The 26,578-nt window shown below is 40.8% G+C and overlaps 1 protein-coding gene across 13 annotated transcripts in view; it reads right to left on the bottom strand.

Annotated features, from left to right (window-relative positions):
* Window positions 1-26,578, bottom strand: part of LOC110977278 (rho guanine nucleotide exchange factor 28-like) — a 132,995-nt gene that overhangs the window by 27,761 nt on the left and 78,656 nt on the right. For 8 of the 13 annotated variants that reach the window (XM_087137040.1, XM_087137044.1, XM_087137047.1 and 5 more), the window contains 15 exons: window positions 26,189-26,525; window positions 25,143-25,292; window positions 23,902-24,011; window positions 21,018-21,091; window positions 14,270-14,411; window positions 12,771-12,807; window positions 11,176-11,280; window positions 7,941-8,000; window positions 6,384-6,586; window positions 5,175-5,257; window positions 4,546-4,681; window positions 4,147-4,226; window positions 3,774-3,858; window positions 2,394-2,473; window positions 1,141-1,202 (listed from right to left, as the gene is read on the bottom strand). In XM_087137040.1, coding sequence (XP_086993166.1) covers window positions 1,141-1,202; window positions 2,394-2,473; window positions 3,774-3,858; window positions 4,147-4,226; window positions 4,546-4,681; window positions 5,175-5,257; window positions 6,384-6,586; window positions 7,941-8,000; window positions 11,176-11,280; window positions 12,771-12,807; window positions 14,270-14,411; window positions 21,018-21,091; window positions 23,902-24,011; window positions 25,143-25,292; window positions 26,189-26,525 — 1,744 coding nt within the window. The remainder of the gene's footprint in view (window positions 1-1,140; window positions 1,203-2,393; window positions 2,474-3,773; window positions 3,859-4,146; window positions 4,227-4,545; window positions 4,682-5,174; window positions 5,258-6,383; window positions 6,587-7,940; window positions 8,001-11,175; window positions 11,281-12,770; window positions 12,808-14,269; window positions 14,412-21,017; window positions 21,092-23,901; window positions 24,012-25,142; window positions 25,293-26,188; window positions 26,526-26,578) is intronic. The other 5 variants (XM_087137041.1, XM_087137042.1, XM_087137045.1 and 2 more) reach the window with 5 other exon arrangements.

Genomic DNA, 26,578 nt, shown 5'->3' with positions numbered 1-26,578 from the left:
ACATTATCTGCTAGTGTCACACATAGCGATTGTTACTGAATGAACTGTGGGTGGTCCATAGCAGACATACCGTTATCATGTATCGTCTTGTAATTGCTGAATGCAAAGCTGCCCCACACGGGAACTTGTGAAGCACCCCGACAACTCCTCAAGAACCCACTACTTGATCCCAAACTTCACTTTTAAGGATGTGGCCAGACGTACATGTATGTACAGACACATACAAACGTATTCGACCACATCACCGTCTTCGTATGTTCAAAACTAAAAATTTGACTTTATAAAAGCAAAAAGCCCGCGACAGCAATTAGCTTATGAAAAAAGCCAATTCCATGGGAATTAAGACATGACATTGTTCAGTTGGATGTCGCTAGTGACACCATATGAAAACTGGAAACTGCACACAAATGTGGATTCTGCATAATAAATCATTTCTCCCACATGCACACACATTATGGAAATTAATCAACAAATTGCCAATGCATTACACCTGTGTCCATTATGGAACTGCGGTGGAAAAAGCAGAATGCTACTTGTATGAAGCAAAACTGGCTATATAAATGATGCTATTACGATAAACGGAGAAGGATGGCTCATGAAATGTTATGAGTGGAATCTGATGAGCTTTGAACATGGGTAGCATCAGGTTGCAGGCATTTTATAAACAAGCTTGTACACAACAAAGAGGTGTGTCAAAACCAGGCGCAATGTCAAGGGGCTGGGTAAGCGCGGGATGGGACTTGGGCAGCCTGTGATGGTGCAGGGTGAGCCTAGAGCATAGGCTAGGCGAGCTTAGTTGAAGGGCTGGCTGATCAGGGGGTGAGGGGGTGAATCCAAGGTAGGCAAGGTGGGATCATGTGTGTACAGACTGACAGGTGGAAGCGCTAAATTAACTAGATTGATTTAGCTCCATAAGAAGATTTCAAATACAGCCCACTTGCACATCTTTGCTTTGTTTTTATTTGGAGTCCCTTAAATTTCACATTAGTAATTTTCCATGCCAAATTAGCAAAAGCTTATTTCTTTAGTACACAGCGTTAGTATTAAATTCCATCCGGTTCATTAGTTGTTAATCAGTTTGGAACTTCATTCTGTGGGAAAGGGACTTAAGTAAAAGGTGCTAAATTTCCAGAGCCTTACCCGCCAACTGATGATGGTATACCATGCAGCCTTAGGTCAGTTAGACTCCCCTGGAATGGTAACTGCCAAATAAATAAAGACAGACGTTCAATAGTAAGTCTGTACCATATGGAGGGTACTCAATAACTATGTAACGTATACTAAAGTGTCAACTTTTCTGCGCTAGCTAACCATCAGAAGGATGAAAATTTGCATATGCAGATTCTTTCTTTTCCTCATTGTCTTGTCAGCCACACATTTTGTCACAGACAAGAATAAAAACACAGAAGAAAAAAAGACCCAAAAGGGCTTCCTTGGACGGGGTTGGACCTGAAAACTCCTGTTTTCAAATTTTAACAGCCAAACTACTGAGCTTGCAAGGGTTGCCTGTCTGCATGATTGATCCATGTCTGCGTACTGACACAGTAATTTTTCAGGCCTTTATTTCCATTTGTCTTTTTCCACCTAGGAGAAATGTTTTCCTTATTTGTCTATCGGTACCTGTTTGAGGATTTTAAAAAGGAAAACCACCTCTGATCTAATGTAACAAGAACAATGAAGGAAAAAGCAACCGCTGAATATACAGTGCAAGAAAGACCCTACAGTACTCCAACATATGAGCAACTTATTCACCATCAGCTGTTCAGGCATCTGCCTTGTAAGCAGGTGTTCACTAAGTTAGAGTTTATTACAAGATATTCTTCTTTGGATGCTGTATCGAGAGTAAACTGAGGGGTGAACCAAAGTCCTTTCTTCACACATGTACCTGTCGGAATTTGTCAGTATAATGCCCTGATGTAAAATATACAATCAAACCCAATGCCCTCCCTTCATACCTGTTGGAGTTTGTGGGGATAATGCCCTGATGATGCAAACCCTACAAGCAAACCCAATGCCCTCCCTTCATACCTGTTGGAGTTTGTGGGGATAATGCCCTGATGATGCAAACCCTACAAGCAAACCCAATGCCCTCCCTTCATACCTGTTGGAGTTTGTGGGGATAATGCCCTGATGATGCAAACCCTACAAGCAAACCCAATGCCCTCCCTTCATACCTGTTGGAGTTTGTGGGGATAATGCCCTGATGATGCAAACCCTACAAGCAAACCCAATGCCCTCCCTTCATACCTGTTGGAGTTTGTGGGGATAATGCCCTGATGATGCAAACCCTACAAGCAAACCCAATGCCCTCCCTTCATACCTGTTGGAGTTTGTGGGGATAATGCCCTGATGATGCAAACCCTACAAGCAAACCCAATGCCCTCCCTTCATACCTGTTGGAGTTTGTGGGGATAATGTCCCGAAGATGCTGGTCTCATTTTTGTGGGTTCCCTCAGGGACTGTGTATGAGCCACTGTAACAAAAGACAAATAATACTGATAAAATAATAACTGATTCTGATACCTGTCAATATCTATGCACAAAAAGTTCAACTGTAATCAATCCCTATTTAACCTTGTAAGAGAATTGGTGGGGATTTTTAAAAGGAAATGCTTTAAACAGTGGATGACACAACATTTCCTTAACCCCTTAACGCAGGGATTCTTTTGATCGTGACTGCTGGGCTGTGGTATGCCCTGTACGCAAAGCTCTGTCCATCAGCAGGCCCACATTGAAACCGCAGTTGCATGATGAGTGGAATGTATGTGTGGTATGCACTAATCCTCACACAAAGCCGTGGCTGTCGCTGTCTACTGGCGTTAAGGGGTTAAAAGTTTTAACGATGATTTTACTGTGAGACTGCATGCATTAATGTCACCAGTGATTGAGTATTCCATGAACGATGACAGTGAATTGTCTGAAAACCTCAGTTAGTCACTCAGATTAATAGTTATAATGTCACTGCAAATTTCTGCTGTTTCTTATAGATTTTTCAATCGTTTGTCCCATCTTTCTTGGTATGAATGTTTGATAATCTGCAAGCTCTACCAAAATCCTCCACACAGAGTGTGACATCAGATGCAAACAGAATGGAAGACAGTCCACAGGTAGTAATTGGGAGGTTGCTCAGTTATATAGTTCCATGGATGCTGACATTTGTGGTTATGACCACTCTCTTCTGCAGTAATATTTCCGCCGTAAAGTGTAAGATGAATACCAAACTGATTCGGAGGATCCCAAAGCACAATGGTTCATTTTCAGATTTTGAGATTTGAGAAGTTGTTTTGTTTTTCTCTAATGAAATACCACGGTCCACTGCCATTGTCGGGTGAACTGAGGTCTTACGAGCAATTCCAAAAGGTTGGGGTGCCACTTCAGACAAAAGGATCACTGCAATCCTATGACAAGTAAACATGTCTCTACCAAGCATTATGTAAGTGCCTGCGGTGATGTGGTTATTGCTGAATGACATGTTGCCTCAAATGTTCCAGATGGTAGCAATATTATGGGAAGTAAGCGGGGAAATGTAGAGAGCTATTGCCTAAATATAAACGCATACCGTCCTTGTGACAAACTTTGCCATTGTTCTCAAATACAGCTTAAAATGGAGAAAAATAGTACAAGCACTTTCTTGCTGAAAAGGGACAACTGCTGAATGTTCCTTCAATAACTAAGGGACACTTTGATGGCTGGATATGGTCGGTTTATCCCCCCTCCCTCTGAACACACAAGTTATGAAATTTAGTAAGGTTAGTAGAGTTAATTGTGCATACCACCAGACTCACGAGTACTGCCTGGTCTGCTTGGAATGATGGTGGAGAGACGATCCCGAGACAAACTGCTCACAGACTTAGAGACCTACCAGAAAAAAAGGGAGAACATGTCGTTATCCAGAGGAAGTCCTGACATATCAAAGGATGGGAGATATTTTGTTGAAAAGGGCCATTATGAAGCAAATGCTTGGGGGTTCACTGTAGTGTGAATCCCACAAATTTTTATACATCTGTCAGGTGTTACATCTTGGAAGTTTCCCTTTCAATAATGTCCAAGTTACATTCCAGGCATCAACTTTGAGCTGGTGGAGCTTTCAAAATGATTGTTGCTCGCTTACACTTTCAGTGAAGACACAGTGAAGATCTCGTTTACCTGTTTGTGGTGTTTAGTGAGCTTTGCACAACCTTGCACATGATCCTTGCAAGAATTGTTGTGGACATTTACAAAACAGACTGGAAAAAAGAAGAAGAATTCCGTGGTCAGCACAGCGACTACTTCTCAGGGACATATGGTCATTGTTAAATTGCTATACTGGCAAACAAACTGGCGTGAATTCAATAATGTGGCAGGAATTTAAATCACTACAATATTTGAATTATATTTTTACACCTGGAGGATTGTCAAGTAAAGTTACTAGATAGACACTGTTGCTGACGTATCCAGTAAACTTTGTTTCCGTATCCTCAAATGCTTAAACAGGATATGAATGACAAGACCCAGCCCAGTAAGATATTAGGAGAAGCAGGAGATATATTTGGTATTCTTTCCAACCTGAGCACTGCAGTGAGTCTCTGTTGGCCAGGGACTTTTCACAGTAATCACACTTAGTGGAGTTAGAGAAGGAAACGCCCACAAACTGGTGTTTTCTCTTCTCTTTGTCTTTCTCTCTCTTGTCTTTGTCCTCTTTCTGTATCACACACAGGTAAAAAAGGAGAGAGAAACATTATGAATTGGCATACAATGGTTAATCTTCTGGCCAAGAAAAAACCCTGGCTGAATAGCCAATCTAGGAGGCAGCAAAAGACTCCTACTCCCATGCCATCTCAAGGTTTCTCCTGGTATAGGCACTCCCCAAAAGACTCAGCATTGGACCAATAGAGGGCGCTACGCTGCATACTGACAAAAGCTATTCAAGAAAAGGCTCTATGACCGGTGATGAAACAGAATACATGTACTTAAAAAGAATGACATAACTTGGGGATTGAAAGATGTGCCATTTTCAAGAGGAATTTGTTTAGACCGATCAGAAGTTACGATGAATATTCATTCTGGATGACAAAAAGGTGACTGAGGGAACAAAAGAAACAATTTCCAAAGAGTATGGGGTGCAAATCCAACTAATGTGAGGAAAACTTGGTTCCCCTCTCAGTAACACCTGAAATTATTGAGACATTTTTTACCTTATTTTTGGTTTTCTTTAGGAAGCTGAACCTTCTAATCATCTTACTTGACTCCATCTCACTGCTTGCTAAAGCAGACACTCCTGGAATAAGAAGAAGGAAAAAAACTCAATTGTGAACTCAAACACTGGATAAAATCTGAGCATTTAGCTTGATACTACTTCAACTACAGGCTCCACAGGGGAACTTACTATGAATGTAGAAAACTGTGCAAATTTAAAATGAAAACTGGATGTAGAAATCTGTAATTCTTCAGGAATGTTGAGTTCCTTTTCTTTTTAGATTCTGTTCTATCTTTCCAAAACACCTCTTTAGGATTCACTGAGTGCCATATTACACTTTTCTTAAAAACAAAAACTGGCCAATTTGTGATCACTCTCCTGGCCATAATTGGTGAAATTATCAAGGGCTACATATCAGGACGATGCTTCCGCCAAGTTAGCCAAACTTCACAAAATGAAACAACCGTGCCATTTTCAAACTCATTGTAGTTTAGATTGGCAAAGATTGGCAAATGTAATTTTGCAAGTTATTATTACCAGTGTGCACAAAAAAATGTATTCTGAGCTGAACCAAAGTTGAGTTGAGAAGAAATGATTCTGTACACCAGCCAAACTGAAAAACGCACCGATCACGAGAAAGTCACTAACACAATATACTTTTATGGATGCGACTAGTCTTAAACGTTTGTTTAAAACTGGCCTAGAGCATAATTATTCCCATTCATAAATGAATTTTTGTTCACAGAATCAAAAGAAGTCAACATATGGTGGATTTCCTACAATTTTATTCAAAACATTACTTTCACTTTCCCAAACACTCCCGTCCATATTATGGAATATTCCTTCAGAAAGTTGTCCAATAGAATCCCCTTCAATAAAGTTGGCGCTGGCGCGCATTATGCATCGCATGTACACGGACTCCTGACTGATCAGACCCTATTAAACTGTCTCGTATCCATGTGCCAGCACATGATTTGCACAGCGGGCATTAACACTTTTCAGTGGGCATTATCAAATCTTAATATACAGTCACATGACACGTTTTGACAAATAGGAATAGAAAATCTGTCCCAGATATTTATGAATATGAATTTTCCAGCTAGTTACCCATTTTTACCATCAGGCACAGGTCTGTGCTCAACCAACGTGGGTGCTTACTTATTCTGATGCTCCTATAAGCCAGCACAAGGCTTGTGATCACACTTACTACTTTGAGGCAACTGCTCCTGCTGTAGTTGCTGCTGTTGTTGCTGCAGCTGTTGCTGTTCAACCTTCTGCACCTGATCGTCCTGAAAGTTCCTGGGGTCACTCAGGAACTCCGTCAGTGACAGTCGAGCCTTCCTTTGCTTAGCGGCGGTCAGCTGCTGCCGCTGTGCATCGTCCACGTCGGAATCACGACTGTTGTCCGAGCTGCAGAAAATAAGAGAAAATACAGTTCAGCATGTGTAGCATCTTGCAGAGCAATACAAGGAAATGATCTGGTCCTTGATCACTTCGACCTATCTTGTCATGCCTCTAGCCACAACACCCTGGTCACCTCAAAAGTCTTACAGCGCTCCCAGGACATTTTGAGAGTCTTCATAGAATTCAAATGCCTACCAAGTGATAGAGCAATGACATGAGGGATGAGGTGTTCTCCACAGTGACAGAAATGTGAATGTTTCAGTACCAATGAGAGACAATGACAAACACTGAACTAAAACAAGAACAAGAAAAGGTTCAGGGTGTTCAAAGGCTAGAAGGTCAAACAACATTTAAACATTGTTATTTTTGTAATTTTTTTCTATTTTGGTTGCAACGGGAAGGGTCTCTTTCCATGATATGCATTTGCTTTTTAAATTTGACAAGGGGAATGTTACTTAAGGGAAAAATACAGCTTGCACCAAACTTCCAACAATTAGCAAAGACAATGGCTTGCTTGATCATTATGCAATTTTTACTTACCTTCTTCTTGGTAAGTTTCAACAGCAAGACCAACAAACAACAATATTCCAAATGAGGAATTCGAAATTGTTGCAAATGTGTATTTGCTTTTAAGTTTGCCTTTTCAAAGCCAAGGGTCAATGTCTGATTACCAAAAGGCTGATGGATATACATTGAAATTTATTAGCAAGCGGTTAGTGAAAGTTTTGATTACTAAAGCCATTCAGCAACAACATCTTGATATCAGTGAATTTCCGCCAAAAACCAAGTACCCATGTACTCAAAAAAACCCTCGTCATTCAGTACAGAGACACAAGTCGTCCATTACCAAAAAATAAACCAGTTTAATGACTTTCCTTGGTGTGAAAGTGACTACTGCTATGGGATGAAACAATGCTCTTATTATAAGGATTTGCAGTGGATATATTTTGTTTGTGACGCAGTGTGACTGTTACATGGAAGAGTAATTCATAGTGATGTTAGTCCAGTGTACAAAAATGCTTTCAATGGAAAGATCTTTACTTGTTAAATGTTATGCAACTCATTTAATAAACTACACAGCATGACTGCTTTTGTGAGGTCAGGTGGAAATTCATGACAAGAGGTACAACTTTATGACTCCAGATACTTGTAGATGACTCGTTTTGAGAGGCCTTTGTTTACAACATAGCTGCTTTTGTAACTACCAAATTGAAAGAAAAGAAAAGAAACCAACAGTGAGCAATTTTAGTGGCTCTGAGATGGCGCAGAGTGTTCTTAGTGGCTGGAAATAAGGCCAAGTGGGCACGGGATGAAGTGGGGGATGATGGGCATCAGTGGAGAAACTGAATCACAAACTTACTCGCTGTCTGTCTCCACCACGGATTGGATTGGATGGCGAGACTTCGGAGAGGTTAGAGTGCTGAGAGCATGAGAGAAAAGGGGTGGGGGGAAGGTGTGAAGGGGGGACACGTAGATGATGATCCATGAAATAATAAGAGAACAGGAGAAAAGAGAAAAGAAACGGTGTGCAAGTGGAGAAGATTAATTAACCACAACAACTGACACCTTCAGAAGAGGAAATGAAGACAAGACCAATATTATAAATATGTTGCAAGACTAAAAAGCAAGAGAGGGTTTACTCTTGAAACAGGTTTTTGGTTCACATTTCTGTCTTTCATATTTTGGGCTTTAAAAAGACTTCCGTGTTTTTTGGGAGAATGATTTGTCTGTCAATGGTCACCACAATAGGCTATTTTGGAATCACAGAAAAATGGCTTTAAAATATGCAAAGGTGGAATTCTTCACTAATCAACGGTAACATCCTCAGAGATAAATCATATTAATTTTAACATTAAATATTCAGTTTGCTTTTTCTTGGTTAGGATTTTGGTTTTTTCTTTTGCAGTAAGAACATCTACATGTAGGTGCAAAGTTTTCCTGCACTAAGACAAAATGGTGACCATGAACTTATGCCTTTTACCCAAACTCAGAAATCTGTGGATTACAAGGGAAAATTGCTGTTAATGGGCAACGTTTTCATTTCATGGTTTTGGGGATGGTTTTCACAGGGGTTTGAGCGGTATCATTAGTCATTGGCTGTGCCTTCCCATGGAGAATTTTGTAGCTGCTACATGTAGGCTCAGCTGAGTTAAACAAGCAAGAACATTCTCAGAGAGAGAGAGAGAGATAGAGAGAGATTGGGGATTGGGACTAACCGGCTGTGATAGACATTTTGGAACATGTGTCTCTAAAACGGAGTTTTTACTGGCTGAGTAAAGCTAGAGTGCAATTCTAGACCCCAAAAATCAAGGGGATAAAACTGGAATATGATTTGGCATTTGACAGAAAATACATACATGCAAAGGGCCTTAATTACTAACTCGTTTGAAATTTGGAAGTATTTTTTGACAAGAAATTAGAAAGCAAGATATAGCCTCCATTTGGGCAAGGAGGAAAGAGTTCCTTCAAACTTCAATTGCCACTGCTACCGTGTGCCTGCTGCCCGTATGAAAATGCTGCAAATTACACACATTCAGAGAGAATTCCTAGTGTACCGGTATACTCCATGCAGTACATGCATAACCAATTGAATGAACGCAGTGTCTGCCATAGTAGTACTCATGCAAATGGCTACCTAGTATTGTGGTTTGTTCCTGCACATAATCCACAGCCTCTAACCGGAGAGATCAACACATTATTACGTATAGGGTGAATTAGAAATGTTATGGAAGGGTGGATTTTAGTAACAGAGTTGGGAGACAAACTATGCTAGAGTAGTACAGTAACATGCAGAGCTCATTCTTTCACAGTCATGGTATTAAACACTGGCAAATTACTCTACTGTCAGGGCCGATGAGTTTCAAATTCACTGGGGAAAGAACGCAAATCACAGAATTCACCCTTGGAAAATACATCAGCTTTTGAAGCAAATGAAAAGGATGATTTACAAAAAGAAGCCCCAAACATGTATCTCAAAGCAAGACATCAATCCACTTCAGAGAGCTAATGTGCATCTCTTTCTGTTAGTCTGCTCGATAGGAAATTTGCTATTCTCAGTGCCCATCTACAGCATAACTACCAGCCAAATAGGCAAACAGGGTGTCCCTCCTTGGGAAATGGGCATATCTGACAGAGAAAATCACTGGCCCCACAATACCACACTGTGATATTATACTTTCTTCAATAACTCAAATATCCATCTGCAAAACAATGCTGCCCTAACATACTTAAGCTTAACAGTCTGGTTTAAGTCCTATCAGCCAGTAAAATGTGAAAGCCCATCTGTAATGCTACACTACTTTTCATGTTTTATAATTATGCCGGACAAGGGTTCTACACATATAAAACTAATTTCAAGCAGACAACACCAACAACTTTCACCTAGGGTATACATACACGGCAAACTACAAGCTAACTACTGCACACTAACGGGCACACAACTCTCTGTAAATTGTACTTATCTTTCTGAAAGTAGTAACATGGCTGCGTGCATTTAAGAAATGAGTACTCCAGAAAATATCTTGCATATGTTAGTTGCCTCAAAATTTTGAAATGTAAAGGCCTGTTTTCAACCAGACTTGTCAGAGAACTTCATTTCGACTTGCCACTCGGGTATTTGCGCATTCAAGTAGGTTTTCTGCTCAGGGCACATTTTAGTCTACAAGGGTTTGCTAAAGTTGCCAGGAAGGAGAGTTAAAAAATGCCAGAAAAAGGGAAATTGCAATTCCTTCACCTGAAGGGAGAATAGTAGCATAGTGGCTTATCTGATTGAAGGTGCACCAGCAATGTGTCAAGAAAGTATGTAGCAGATACAAATGCTGGACATTTCTCTCATTTAGATTTTCCTCCTGTCCGTAGCAAACATTTCCTGAGTTTTTTTTAACTTACTTAAGGAAGTATGCAAAAGGATCCAACAACTTTACAGCCATACCCACACTTAATTTTCAAGAGATTGCTTGTTGTTTTCTGTGTTGGGACACAGTGAATATTGTGTAAAATAAAACTGTGTGTAGTCTAACAGGAAGGTACCTTGGCAAAGTAACTTTCATACTTGGATTAACTGTCAAGCAGAATGTGAATTTCTTCATTTAACAAAATGTTTTGCTATAGATATTGAAATTTTTGATTTTGTGTTATAGATATTTAAAGAGGCTAAACTGAGACTAAATCACGTTGATGAAAAATTCTCTGTTCAGCTTCAAAATGCATCTGTTTACTGAAACTACTTTCTACCAATTTTGTCCATTTTTTTATAACAAAGAAACGCTTTGATTATAACTTGCAAAGAAAAAAGATGACAAAGTCAACAGTTCAGATGAAACATGAATTGACACAAGTGCACGATAACTGGACACACAAGGGCTGAGATGTTTCTGGGGTTCCACACCAACAACACAACATAGGCTAAAGGAGCCATCAGATGAACTGCCTGTAACCCGGACATCAAATCTTCTGGAACTACGGACGAGGAGGGGCTTAAGAAGGGGAGAAAAGGGGGCAGTGCTGGGAAGCAGAAGCAACTGTCTGGTTAGCAACGATCAAAAAAGCACAGCAGGCGACAGAGAAAGGTACAATTTTCGGCTGGTGTGTCTTACAGCATGACTATCGGCGGTGCACTTTGGGGTGAATTGGGCAGTTCAGGCTCTTCCGGCGTGAGGGGTAATTCCTCGCCTACCGGCTCCCCCTCGTAATCCTCCGTCCTGAAAATCCAAGGGTAATGGGCTCTTTTTGTTTTTAGTCAAGACTATTCCAAGGGTAAGGAAACCATAACTTCTCCCCTCATACAAAAGGAAGTTGCTATTTCTAAACTAACTCTGCACTCAGATAATTTTCTACACCTTGCACAGTGAGTCAATCAGGCTGGCAATCTATTTGTATTAAATGAGATGTGCTTAATATATGTTGTTTGGGTTGTTATTATAAGCCTTGATGACTGCACTACATACTATTAACGTCTCCTGTTGATCACAAAACATTCCATAAGTTATGCGTAGCGTAAAGCACCAATTATCAACCCACGACATGTACATCATCATCTTGTATCCCGCAGAATGTACTGGCATTCTAATATGATCAAGAAAGCTACAACACCCAAGATTTGAACTTTGTGTTTTGTTTTAATATGGAGGTGGAACTGCATCATGAATATGTAATATAAAACAAAAAACTCAATAGAAAATCCATTACTGTTGGCCGCAAAGAAATAATCTATAAGTCATTATTTCGTAAGCATGAAAGATACAGAGAAAAATGGCAAAGTGCAAAACAGAAATCCTTAGCTTGGCAGATTTTTAACAGCTCCTGGTGCATTTTATTCTTTCAAAAATATACTGATTTTCATTTTTTAAAATATTCATCACACCAAGCGTTTTGCATTACATTTAGTCACTGTTCCAATTTTACAGGTGTCCTTGAAGATCTGACAATATTCACACCCAGACATATAAAGAAATTTATTCTAGGCAAATAACAATACCCCAACATGAAAACCTCCTATTTTTTTCCATGCAATCAAAAAAAATTTAAGTACAGTTTGCACTTAAGTAGTAGGGCAGAAATACTGTGAAACAGGACGCAAGTCTGAAGGTTTAGACCGAATTAAGTATTTTCTTCAGAAAGCAAACTTTTCATCAAGCTTCTTGCCACAAAGTTTGCATGCATGTGGCAGATCAAATGACATGAGTACTGGCAAATCAGCTATACATGATTTACAGAACTAACTTCAAATCTCAACGACTCAAGGGACAGTCATTAATAGCGTTATTGTTAGTTGTTTACTTATGAGATGGAAAACATAGCCACCATTACAAAGTGAAACAAGTATTCAAAGAGTTCCAGAATAAACGAACTTGCAGGACAAGTGATTTTCCACTTCAGTGAAAAAACAAAACAATCAAAAGAAATCTTTCTGAGATGAGCTTCTCAGGAGACAATGCATATACAGGGATACACATCAGAAATTCTGGACAAAAATCATGATATGAAAGTATATCTTGTTTTAGATTCAGAACTCCAACTAACAAAATATATGTTTGGCTACGATGAGTTGGAAAGATACTGTGTAATTACATGTACATTATTCATGTTAACTCAGGATTTTTCAGAGGAAAACTTTTGTAACAAGGTGCTCTGCACCTGTGGTGATCAAGGGTTAAAGGTGAAAGGACCAAAAACCAAATTAGATTTTTACCTTGGGGTGACAAACATAGAGTTGGCTTGCCGAGGACCTAAAAAGGTAAAAAGAAATGAATAAAAAAAACTATCAGATGGAAGATCAAACCTGCGTAAAGATTACAAGAGCCTTGTCAGTTAAAAAGGCACCAGTCTAGCGGATAAGTAAGAATGGACATTCCTATGAATACATGTATGATGTCAAATTGAGGTCCAGAAATTGAGACTGTCCTTTTCATACTCATATTGTTGTTATTGACTCAAAAAAAAGGCTTTACATTTATACATCCATGCATGCACAGATAACCAAGGCAGCTCTACATACACATGATTGAAAATTAAGAAAAAAAGATAACATGTAAAGCATTATGATATGCATAGCAACCAATACAATTTGAGAATCTTGGAAAGTACTGCCTGTCTCTTACAAGTACATTAACAATGAAGTAAGATCATGTCTCAAGTCTACTTGACATCAAGCAATATTCTTTCTTTACAAATGAAATTCGCTTTCTTCCATTCTAGCTACCCATGGGCAACTGCTCATTCCTTCACACTACAATATTTCTTTTGCAAACCCCTACCGGTACCATCATGATCACGTCAAATCCACTCAGAGTACAATCAAACAAAATCTGGGCCCAATTTCATGGCACACATGATTTTATGCCAATGGAGGCTCTGTGTATTTCATAAAGACTGTAAGAAGTAAGCAAAGCAAAAGGCATGCTTACTCTAGAGAAAAACAATGGAAATCTCTATGTGCATGCAACCTTTAACAACCCACGGCAAGCACTGCCATATCATGCTTATGGTTACTAAAGATTTATGCTACAGTAAACCAAACTTTGAGGCCCTGCTGAATGAGAGCTCAAAGTGCAAACTAGTCACCAGTGCCCTTCAGAGAGAAAGGGACAGAGGCTATGTGAATACAATCCTGAGGATGAGAACGGCAGGAATATGACCCGCAGATAAATGAAAGCACACTTGCACCATGTGGTTATTTCAAGATGGAAGAAAGGACAACATTTTCTGTTCCCATGATGCAGCATTTTCCTGCAGGCGTATCAAGAGTGACACACCAGAATGAAGCCATAGGTACAGGGTTTCATCAAGGATTTACAAATAAAAGTGTCACTCCTTGCTTTTTCATCACCCTGACCTGCAAAATTGCAAATGAATGTACAGCAGCGTACAGTGGTGAGAAGTTCAAGGAGCATAGAATGCCAACAAGCACCTTCCATTAATGGTTCTTTCCAGATAACAAAGGAAGAAGATATTATTTTACTCCTTTTTGGCATGATGTAAAAGACAATTTTTCATGATTTGAGCCAAAAGCTGACAGTTCTTTTTAACTGTCTATTGGGCAAAGCACCAACACATCACACTTTGCTTGTCCAAACGAAGTATGAAGCCCTGTGAATCAGTGAAAGATAAAAGCTATGCAGAAACAATATGAATAATTTCTGTCTACTTTTTTTATTCCAAAAAAAAAAAGTAAACGACAGTGCTTCTTACGGTTCTGACTCAGGCCATCCTCTTTTTTCTTTCTGCGTGGGACAGCATCAATCTCGGCTTGGGTTGGGAGCGTGGGGGCATTGTCTGGTGGCAAGATGGCGGTGACGTCTAACTCACTCGAGCTCAGATCAAGCTTCTCATCCTGCAGAACCAAAACAAAAAAGATGGACCATTTAAGTAGTCGTGGACCATTTACGAAGTCATCATGTAGAATTAAACCTACTGAATTGCCTTGTGTCAGTAAACAAATGTCACCAGTGATTTCAAGTTGGTTACTGAGGTGGAACATTGTCCACTTTGTCCATTTTTACCTTTGAACTATGGTAACAAGCACAGAGGGTTTGAAGTGCACACTGTAGCACATACATCATCCTTGTGCTTTGTAAGACATCACATCCCAATGCTAAACTACGATGACTATTAGCTCCTCCAGTAGGAAACCACTACAAAATTGATCATCACTTCTGGTAACGTGATTCTGTCACCAAAGTAAACAATGCACCAAGTGATGACGTTTGGAAGGATCGGATCTCCACACAATCCTTCCCACGGTCGCGATCAGGGTTGCTTCGGATCTCAGTTCTCAACCTCATTTTTCTGACTTGCTGTCCTGCTGACATTCGGTGTGCAGAAACTGGTCAAAAGCCTCTATGTCCTTGTCAGAGACCAGTTTCAAATCAGTGTCAAATTACTTCAGTCTGAATTGAAGCAAGAAGAATGCCAATGATTGACACTGTATCATGAAGTCTTGCATTCCTTGGCTCGCTCACTGGACAGTTTTTTTAACGACTCCTATACATGCAGGAGATGAACATTAAGTGATGCAACACAAAATGCTGACAAGTATGGCAAAATCACAGCGTCACTGAAATCATCCGATGAGTGTTTCTGGAAAAAACATGCGTCATGATGCAAACAGCTAGAAGATCAAAATGCAGCCACCATGAGAGATGACACAGCAGGAACACAAATCTTTTGATATGAGTAAACACTGTCAAACAAAGCTGCACCCTTCACTTGCAGAACCCTGATAATTTCAACTGGCAGGTACAAAAATCAGTTTCTACTCATCATTACTGTCAATAATCCTGCCAAGACAGACAGCTGTGATGTCAATAACACAGCCAGACAATACTCGCGGAGAGACAGATAATGTGCAATCAAACAAGGCATTGGCGTCGCATGCGTGCTCACATGCACCAACCAAACTAGCCCTCTACAGAAATGAATGACAGCAAGTCACCTCCCGGTACCAGGTGCTGTTCAAAAGGGGTGCAGGCATACATGTAGTTGCATGTCCACATGATTGCAGGCTGTCGTTATGCTACTCAGCAGTCCCCCACGCATGACTGATATCTAAGCCAGGACGCTGCCACAATGTCAATTCCCCGTCAGACTGCTGACCAAAGCTCCATCTCACTGTAAAAATGTACACCACCTTCCAAGCACCCACCAAAGAAGAAGAAAAAAAAAACACCTGTTGAACTAGCCCAGGGTAATTGCTACTTCTGCCGTGACTCTATACACATGACCAGTGCTGCCATTCTGTCGGGCTCCAGCTAATCAACTCTCTCTTCTGGCCCCTTCCTTCCAGCTGATTCCCCAGGTACTCGTTAAAGGCTTGGTCACATAAGACCTACATTCCTTGGTTTGTCCTCAATACAACTGAACTTTTGAACTTTCATGCGTTCCATTTTTATTCTGACATCCACTCTGAACAGTAAGATTGGAACACGTGCAGTCAGGAGTTTGCTGTGAAAACAGTTCCACCAATTCTCTCATAGATAGCCAAGATTCTTCTTGGAGGCATTAGTTCAGGACATTTTTGGAAGTGGCAAACCCTTGTATTGTGCTTCTCATGTCAATACTGATCAAAGATTTGTTTTCCAAAATCCAACTTGTCAAAATCAAGATCAAAATTCCCTTGGTACTTGGCCTACTCATAAGCTCAATGGGAAATTAGTCAGAATAACACAGCAATGCAGATGGTAACCCTTCCATGCTGAGCTTCAAATGCTTGGCTGACCTGTACCCTTGGCCAATGAAATGGAATCACATCCTAGGTGTGCTGAAGAGCTAAAGGTCGTTGAACTCCATCTAAATGCATTTAGGAAATGAGTTTTGATCCAACATCAGTCTCCTTGGTAACACAGGAAGTCTGCAGCTTTATCCCTGGCTTTCCATGGGTGCTGGGTACCGGTTGTTTTGACTTTTATCCCAAAGGCCAAACTTTCCATCGTTTATGGCTTTTCGTTTCAGAGCACTCTTCTGTGAGTGTTCAGATGTGATAACATACATAATCTATATGAATAGAATTGACATTACAAAGGGTCTTTGGAAAGTAACGGTATAAATTTTAAACACGTGTAGACCCTGGGATTTTTCGATGAGTACTTTATCTGATGCATTAAAAAAAGGTTGGCAGTTGTGGCTCTTGTAATAGACTTCTTGATGAATCACAATCCCTACCATGTGAATAAGAAAAACCACACATTTGGTCATATTTTTGGAAACCTCCTTAGTAGCTACACTCAAGGCCTTGGGCAGGAATTCAGATGAAGTGGAAATAGGCAGAGCTCATCTTGGACGCTCAGTTTAAAAGAGTTTCCTGCAGTAGTATTTGAAATGAAGATTGCTTCAAATGAACCGTCAAAAAGCTACCTTTCAATTTAGGAACATATGAGCTGTTTCTGAGTACTGCCGGAAATACTAGTGCACCCTTTCCAACAAACTCCATGTGCATACATATATGCTCTATCTAAAAACAGGAGAAAGGACAATGGAACATTTCAAACAGAACATTTCAAATTTTCAAGATTACTCCCCGAGTCTGACAGAGACGTACATGTACTAACCAGAAATTAACAAACTCACTGAAAACTGAACCCTGAGCCACAAGTGAGACATGAAATGTTTCAGCCGTTGCTTAGCAAGCTCTGGAACATGTACATAACTCAATATAGATGAAGCCTAATCAATAGAAATACACCCCTTCCTGTCTTGTTACGAAACATGCATAGTAATGATCAACCCAGTGGGTGAACTGTGAGAACATGGCTACTGCCATCACAGGTAATATCAATGTCTTGATTTCAAAACCAGGGTATCTCATTTTAGTCCCAAAACACAAGCGACAGAGAGTTGAGTACAACCTTAAATTTATGGACATATCTAGAAATTAAATGACCACTGAATCCTTTTGGTCCAGTCATTTTGTTTTCTGATGCATTACGCTTCAACTTTTCAGTTTATCATAGATATCATACAACAGAGAAATTAGACGAATTTTAAGAATACAGCACAGCAGCACAACATTTTTATAGGGCACAGAGGCAAATGATACTGTGGGGATTTCAATCTGAGAGGGAAAAGGTCACAGACTGACATAGGAACTTACCCAGACCCAGGAACTACCTGCCAAGGCTACGAGGGTATAAGGCCGAGGATGTGCGTAAAACAAGCTGGGGGGGGGGGTTATGGCCGAGATTAAGACTTGCCAAGACTACAAGGGTATAAGGCCGAGGATATGCGTACAACAAGCCGGGGGAGGGGGGGTTAATGGCCGAGATTAAGACTTGTGGCTGGGAAAACTGGGAGTGTGGTAAGAACTCAATAGAACTCAAGCATGTTTTAATAGACAAGGGTTTACCCTTCAGCACTGCTATATTTGTGGCTATGAGCCTGCAAGGGAGACAAACAACTTTGACACAACTGCTTGATCAAGACTCATATTCACCACTCTGTAATGAAATTGCAGATACTTTGGCCACTGGATTGATTCCATCCACTTTGACTAGAAGCGCCCCCTTACTGGCAACAAAGAGACAGGTTGACGGTGGGAAAAAAATCAACTCCATGCAGAGCACACACGTGAAGACCTTAGATTTCAACAGAAATCGGAAGCGCGAGCGCAGCGCATCCTGTGCCACATGTAAGAGTACACTGTGTTCCCCTCCCCCAGGGATGTCATTCCTACATGTAACGGTACAGAAAAACAAACTCTCTTGCTGAACGGAGCAGATATGGAATCCTTGCATGACTACTGCCTCTGAGGTGAGAGTCAGAGAGGTATGACAGACACTGTCAAATGTGTATCCGGTGCCCCATGCAGATGCACATTCTGATTAAAATCACTCGTGTGTGTACTCCCTGCCATGTGTACCTAAAAGCAGAGATTCCCTTGCCGATTCAAATGCGAGGCGGATCGCCTTATGAATTTTAGTGGCTTTTTAGTCACTATTGCTGCCTCACTGGTGAAAGAATCCTATGTATTTTGCTGTTAGTTAATTTGCAGAAGCTCTCGTAAAAGGTCCCAAACCCTCACCTATTGCAGCTAATGACGTTTTTCTCATTTGCTCTTCATGTCAGAATATGTAAGTATGTACATGGAAATTGAAGCTTTTAGTAATTTTCCCTAGAGGAAAGGCTAAGGTAAGGTTCTGTGGGTCAACCAAGTAGACAAGGCATACTCACCCAAGTGCCTTCTTAAGATGTCAAACACAACCAATATACAATCCAGTCTCTGCTTCTGGAGATCTTTGCAAGAGAGCACTCTCAAGCAAATCCAGCACTTACAAGTGAGTCAAGTGCAAGCAAGACATGTAATCCAACTGACATTTGACTTGAAGCTTGGTGGACAAACTGATGAAAATCAGCCTTGGAGTGTTGCCTTAAAAAGAGGCTCTCCAATAAGCCAGCTGGACGAAGAATAGCTATCATGCTGATGCAGATTCAAAAGACACATAAGCTTGTACGGTAAATTATGATCTTACGTAGGAACAAGAGAACAGTGGATTGGGAGAAAAACTATTCGTAGACTTCTCTTCTGCTCTCTGAAGATTCAGCTGTAACTTGGACCAGATTGGGAAACGGAAGTGCTATTCAGCGGCTTGAAGGATACTATGCTGAGTGAATGAACCACAACAACACTTCCTAAACGCAGGCACACTCACCACAATCTGTACTAGTAACACGTCACCCAGGAATCAGGCTCATTGTTGGAGGGGGGGTGTGGAGGGAATTATGATGATGCGATGAGTTTCAACAGTAGATGTAAGCCGAAAGCACCTTAAGAGCTGAATCATGCAGAGTCACTGTGGAAGGTGTTGCATGTCTACAGAGTATGGAAGGTGCAGGGTTGATCTCTGAGAGGTGGTCTGGCCTGCGTCAAGGTACGGGATTAGACTTGTCTCGATCCATTTATTAGCCATGGGTAAACTCTGACCAACGGAAGGCTTGACGAAGCAATCAGTCCCAGACTCTCAGTGTCTGTCAACTTGTATTATTCGCCAGCAAAAACCTTGTCTGACAGCTAATAGTATGCACAATAAATCCTGGCACATCCAAAGAAATCATATCATATTCCATCTCTAGATGACTACATCTGTCTATCTGTCTATTAATAATCAGGATTTCTTCATTAAAAGAGCCCATTTATTTAATATCCTAAAACATGCTGTATTGTGGATATAACACAATAAAGTAGGGTGAATCAGAGTGGCTTACATAGTACAGCGGTTACTCATTTATGGTTCCGAAAGCTAAGGGGTTCCAATCTTGTCCTTGTTTCATTCACCCATCAGAAGAAAGGTCATCATTGAATGATTAATCAGTTTCATATTTTTGACAGAGGTCTCTTGATGAAAATGAGCTCAGTTCAGTGTGTGTACACAGACAAGCCTCAACTACTGGCATGCTCCTATCATATCTAGCAAGACTGTTGGCTAGTAGTTTTGGCTGTGTACAATGTACATAGATAGACTGTCCTTGTTGAAGCTGATTATGTAATGAGAGTGTCCAATAAGGCTGCTCAATGCATCATCTCCATGAAAAAAAAAACAGTGTCTCCCTTATTATGAAACGCCATGCAAAATCATTACTATCATATGCCGAATATCAGGGCGCCACGTTTGTTCTGTTCACTGTTGCTTACCTTTCAAATAAGTGGTGTTATGGTGTAGTTTGGTTTGTTATGATTGTTGCCATCAGTGCCTTAATGGGGAACAAGCTTTGAGACTGAAAAAACCAAGCAGTGGCAACATGCATGAGCTAACAAAATCAGTCATTCTGGTATCAAGGGGTTGAGCCAGAATGGCCGAGTGCCTTGCACAAGTTTACCACGCTATAAAAAACCCTGTGTCTGGCTAGAGGTGGTTTCCTGCAGGGGCCAGCTGGTGCAATCAGATGTCTGCAAGTTCTCCTGCAATTTTTTTGGGGGGGGAGGGGGGAGCCTTGTCTGGGAGGTTGGCATATGGTTCATGTATGACACACACGTACATTTAATGAGTGACATGGGCTTGATCTGACTTTCAGTGAAGACAAACAGGGTGGGGGAATCAGGGCGTGCAAGACTGAGAGTCGAAGCAATTTTCAAAAGCCCGCTCTCCCAGTCAGTTTCCAATCAGACAATTTATCAATTCTGAAAGGTGCTTTGTTAGAATGAACTTTCAAGATGATGACCGATTGTGCAGACTTGTTTGAAAGAGCTAAGCTTTGAACTGCTGAAACTTTATTTCATGTGTATCAACACTTTGAGGTCGATTGACTCTCTTTACCTGTAAAGTTGTCCAAAACACCTGCAATAAATTGTCTGCTTGCCTTCATAGTAGATTAACAGAGACAAATGCAAAAGTATTTTCAGCTTTCTAAACATCCACCAACTGTCCAGGTCTTCCCAGGGGACAGTCACTCCTGGTCACAAGACCATAGTGTCATTTAGTGCTAATGGCCTGCATAATTTCAAACTTACCACAATGACGTCAGCGGACTCAGTCTGTGCTTCAGGATCCCTCGAGTCAATCGGTGACGACGTGGCACTTGGACCTGCCAAGAGTGCAAGACAGAAGCACAATTCCATTTGTTGATGCAAACACACATTGTACAAATCTGGTGACTGAACTCTGCGTAAGTTTAACCCTAACTTGGGAAGTCATGTGTGAAAATTATTCTGAAAACTGGCCAATCATGACTGTCAGGGTCCAGCTAGGAGGACGAGTCACTGAGTATTATGGACTAATCATCACATTCAAATCAAAGCAACACCATAAAAAACACGAGCATACTGTCAGCACATGCATATATCTCTCGCCCTTGTACTACATTACCTAGCAACACTACTGAGGAAGTTGGTCAAATATTCAGTCAATCACCCCAACCCATGTCAAATGCATCAAGATTCAATGTGATTTGCTGCTGTGATTTCGAATGATTAATGCAGAAGTACATGAAATTTCTCCACTTTTATTTTGCACAGACCTCAATGTCTCTTCCACGTACGTGTAGACTGTGCCCTTGGTTTACTGCACAGACAGGGATTTGGGGGATTTAGAAAGTTACGTGGTAAGAATGCTATATTTTAGGGTTAAGGAACTTCCAATCAGAAAGCAGAGACATGTGGGAGGCTCAACACAAACCATCAATGTCTTTCTAATGATGTAAATCTTCGTGATTCTACACTTACAATTCTCCAATCTGCATCACTGCCAATGTTAAAACTAGATAGGTGAGTTGATAGCGCAACCATGGAAAGCACTACAGGTTGGAAGCTTAAATCCCACTTCAATCAATTTATCTGTCCAATCTTATATCAACTTGAAGTTGGACTTCAAATGTGTCTATCTATTTGGTTGATCTGTTATTGCTTATTTCATTTGAATAGGAACAAAGAAAACAGCACTGAACTGTTTTTGTCTGGAGTTACGCCACCTTTGTATCTCATATCAGCAAAAGGATCACAAAATATGTTTCTTCTGGCATATACTGACCATCAATCGACAGAGGTTCATTGTTTCAGAATAAGGATTCTCCATTTCAGAATTTATGACAAATCACTGCAGACAGCCTGGTAGTATTGGACAAACACTTTCACCCTTTTAAAAAGGGTTTCCTGCTTTCAAACACTCAGTTTGCTAAATCTGAGTTAACCAAGAGTCTCCAGTTGCTGACAAGTACACCTGTGTTTGACACTCAATTATTAGTAATCAAAAGTACTACAATGGAATGCCGCTACAACGAACACGACGGGGTCTATGCTAAATGTTCGGTACAGCGGTCGTTCTGTATAGCAAAAATTAAGTGCCAAACGTTGCGTTGCCATAATGAATAGCGCCCTCTCTTGTCTAACTGAAGTGCACCCTCTTGTGAAATTATGATTCGCTGTTTTCGTGGTGTTTTGCCGTTGCATTCATGTTTGTGGTTTCTAGAAATGTATTTGTTAATTAATTTTTGTTTTTATTCAATCTTGAGTTACAAAATTGATATTTAGTTTATCCTATAAGTCGTGAAGCTACTGCTCAGGATTGATCTCTGATGCATGCTTTGGCAAATCTCGGTTGATTTGCAACTGCATAATGCTTGCTAGGTTTGGTGCACAAAATATTGGGAGCCACGGACGATGTTCGGTACGGCTGAATGTTCAGTATAGCGGTGTTCGGTATAGCGATGTTCCACTGTATGTATAATTGTATATCACGAAGTCTCTTCATGGCAAGATCGCTTAATGTTGTGCACCAACATTACTTTAGAAACCCCAGGTACAGGAAAACAAACATTGAACTTTCAATGTTAACATTCACACCATTACAGCAATGGATAGCATGCCCACCTTCAAAGCCTGAGAAAGGACAAATTACACTTCTTGGCAAGAGGTGTGACATTACTGCTAGAAATAGGTTCCGCATACAAACACACTTGTCTCTTTCTTTCTTTCTTTTTCTTTCTTTCTTTTCTGGTTTTTTTTTGCTGACTAATGTCAATGTCAGCCTCATTCAGGATGAATTAATACACGAGGAATAAGAAATACAAAACTTCACAGTAAGTGAAACAATAACCTCATTGTCAATTACTTATTCTGTATGAAGGTACACATGGATTGTCTTTGGATATTAACAGAGCTGCAACAAACAATTTTAATAGTGAGTTTGGGTGGAGGACAAGGGGATTGTGGGGTGCTAAAGCACATTTTCATGTACAATAACCTTCTACCTATCCATTGGCTGAATTCAGCAGCATGGCAATGTCTTGCAATCAAACTAAAACTATCACCGGAAAACATAACGAGACGTGGTAATGTTCGAGATGAATGCATCCATGGCTGGGAAACATGACATCATGCACATAGACTGCAGCTTCATACAGGAATAGGAAGACATTAATGCGCAACACTTCCTGTTTATTTCCCTGATATTTTCCATTTCCAAATGGCATATTTTGAAGGCAATCTGTACTCGGCACAAATTCTCATTTCATGAAAATGAAATCCAGCCCCAGATGAACATATTGTTTGTCGCAGTACTCATATGCTTGAAAGCTGTATTCATGTTTGAGTACCTGTGCTCATTACAGTACTCACTTTACTCATCATAACCCTGAAAAAGAGTTTATTACACTGAGTGGGAGGGGCGTGTTGGCAGTCCCATGGATGATTTTTCACTGATTTTAAAAGATAATTGTCAACTATAACTGCATGCATCTACAAACCATGCAAAACCTTCATGCCCTAAGAATACCAACCAGCATGCAAAAGCAATCAGCTAACGAGCCCTTTGAGACTCCAAACTCACTTACTCCTGCAAAAAATACATATAAACTGGCCAATTCATATTCAATTCAAGATTGGACGTCAAAGGCCAAACCTTGATCTGGTGATAGCTCCACAGATGCTTTTGAGGACTTTGGAGTTAGAATATCTTTGGCATCGTGGAATTCCTCCTCACTGTTGACATCCAGATTGCCCATGCTTTTACTGTGGGATGAACCAACAGAGAAACAAGTCTCTTTACAACATTATACCACTTGCTTGATTCTCTGAAGTACTGTCTCTTAAACCCAACTCTGTGAGCATTCTTACCACAAACCTTCCTAAATTCTCCCAAAGCCAAGCCCCCCCAGGAACTCAACGGCACATCAACAGTATATTATTTGCGTAAGGCTCAGTTTTACATAAGGCTTGTTGGGCTCTACCTGCTTCACTCCTGCAGCATCCTCCAAACCTACTGGATCTGGATGAATCTCCGAAGGTTAAGGTTAAAGACTTATCACTGCATGGATTAAATTTGGCTTCTGTATTAAGAACTACTTAAAACAAGACATCCATGAACACCATTTCATGGATGAACTTGGCTGCGGAAATATCAGTGGGCACAGAGGAAAACTAGCACCTTTCATTTTTTTTCCTTTACAGGCAAGATTTAGATGCACTCTCACGGAATCCAATTATACCTCTTCAGAGCTACCTTGCATAATTCACCTATGGGACAGGTACATGCACTGTTTGACTATTTTTCATGGCCTGAGTTGCAAAACTGTCACACCCACATACAAATGGGTCAACCACTCTGGGAAATCCCTTACTCAGCAAAACCCAACAGTGTCTTGGGTAAAAACACAGCATGTGCACACTCACGCCCTCATAGTGAGGGGTACACATATATATATATGCATAACCTGAACAGAGATAAACACTTGCTAGTAGTTGAGCATTCCTTTGTTTTCAAGTCATGATTAGAATTTGCTGAACATACTCAGCTTCTTGCCAAAAATGCTCTTTTAAGCTCAGCTTTTCATCACTTCTTTGCCTGTTCCTCTTCATTTTGCTACTGATGACCATAAACTAAACATGTCCTTGATACCATCTTTAAACCAAGTGAGGGAACTGTGTGGAGAGTCCACACAACGCTTCTGCAACCTGCACTCTCCTGGCATCTTTTGTTGTCTGGTCCACACGAGGAACACCACGCTTGTCCATGGAATCTTTATGTGGTTGGCAGACAAGCAGCTACAATGGCATTTAGGGCCAGTTTAAGACTCTTTCTGTTGAAGGGGAGTTACAAACCTGTGCAAGGACGCCATGCATTTCATGGATAATTTCTCTTACCTTCTTGGGGCCAAAGCCAGGGGCAGTCCTTCCAATACTTGGGACTCCTGAGAGGGGCTGATAACCTCGTCGTTAGGGTCTGGTCCCCAGCTGTGACGACGCACCTTCTCCTCTGGCTCCAAGAGGTCCTCAGATGATTCGTCTGGGGAACTGGAAACAATTGAAAGACGAACACAATGTAAGTCAGGGGTTATGGAAGTAAGATCATGGTTACAAATTCTGCATGCATTCAGTCAAAAGCCAATCTGCCCCGAGCTGAGGTGAACCCCCAATCGGCGAAAGAAAGACATGTGGTTACAAGCAGGTTCTTGCATGCATTCTGTATGTGCACAAAGACCATGACCATACATGCCGGAATAAATTAGTTACGCGTACTCAGTGTACTCCACATCAAACGCGCATATAGTTACACGCCTCATGGCACACCTATGCGGTTCTGCTCAGAGCAGATAATGCTGAAGAGATTTTCTGCAAAGAATTCTCTGGAAGATGTCTACAGCAATGTGGATATCAAGTACATTTAGATATATGTACCAGGGGAATGCAGTCCATACCAAATGAAAGAGCTAAAAAAATAACCAAACAGGGAAACAAAGGAGATTTTCTAACCAGTCACATTACAATGAAAAAGGATGTGCTCAATCAGACTGTCTGAAAAGAAATTAAAAACTCGTACAAGAGTTCAAGTGCTATTTCCAGTAGAAAAGCACTAGTACAATAATAATACTATATATATCAACAGTGTATTGTAAGCTAAACACTAGACACTTATGACAGCTCATGCAATACTTGTATGTAGCAGATGAGAAGCAAACAATAACAGAGCACTTTCGGCATCTATTTCATACACAGGGCAAATTGAACCGCTTAAAAAACATTTCGTTCCACAAGAATTTTTGAAGCATTTTCTAAAGAGTGCAATGCATGCAGAAAATTTGAGGCAGCCTGTTCTATATCCAAATGAATGGGCAATGGTGCTTCACTACTACGAATGATGATGAAAAAGCTCTAGACTTTGATTCGAGATGCTGAGTCAATTCATTCACCTGCTTCCCTCTAACCTGGATGGTGACACCTGACCTGGGGCCGCAACCTCAGTCCTACTACTGTCGCTCACGCTGACGTCATTCAAGTGGATCTCGACGGGCTGGCTTGCAGGCCTTTCCTGGGCCGATGGGGGGCCCTCCTCTATTCCCGGCACATCCTCGGTAAACTCCTCCTGGAAGGATGAGGACTCATCATTGGCCAGCAGGGGACTGTCAGATGGGGGATGGGTGGAGGGGACCTGCTGTTCCTCCCCCTCCTCTTCCTCCTCCTCCTCTTGCTCTGCCTCTTCATCACTTGGGAGGTAGCGTTCTGTGGCTTGCTCTCTCATTGGAATGTCTTCTCGGACAACCACAAAAACAAACAAAATTAAACTTCCAATCAAGAGCTGG

The sequence above is a fragment of the Acanthaster planci genome, linkage group LG05 (assembly GCF_054643075.1).
Source record: "Acanthaster planci isolate LZ-2023a linkage group LG05, COTS_SCS, whole genome shotgun sequence".
Lineage (NCBI taxonomy): Eukaryota > Metazoa > Echinodermata > Asteroidea > Valvatida > Acanthasteridae > Acanthaster > Acanthaster planci.
Note: the sequence above shows the minus strand (reverse complement) of the source record. Positions and strands in the feature narration are given on the sequence as shown.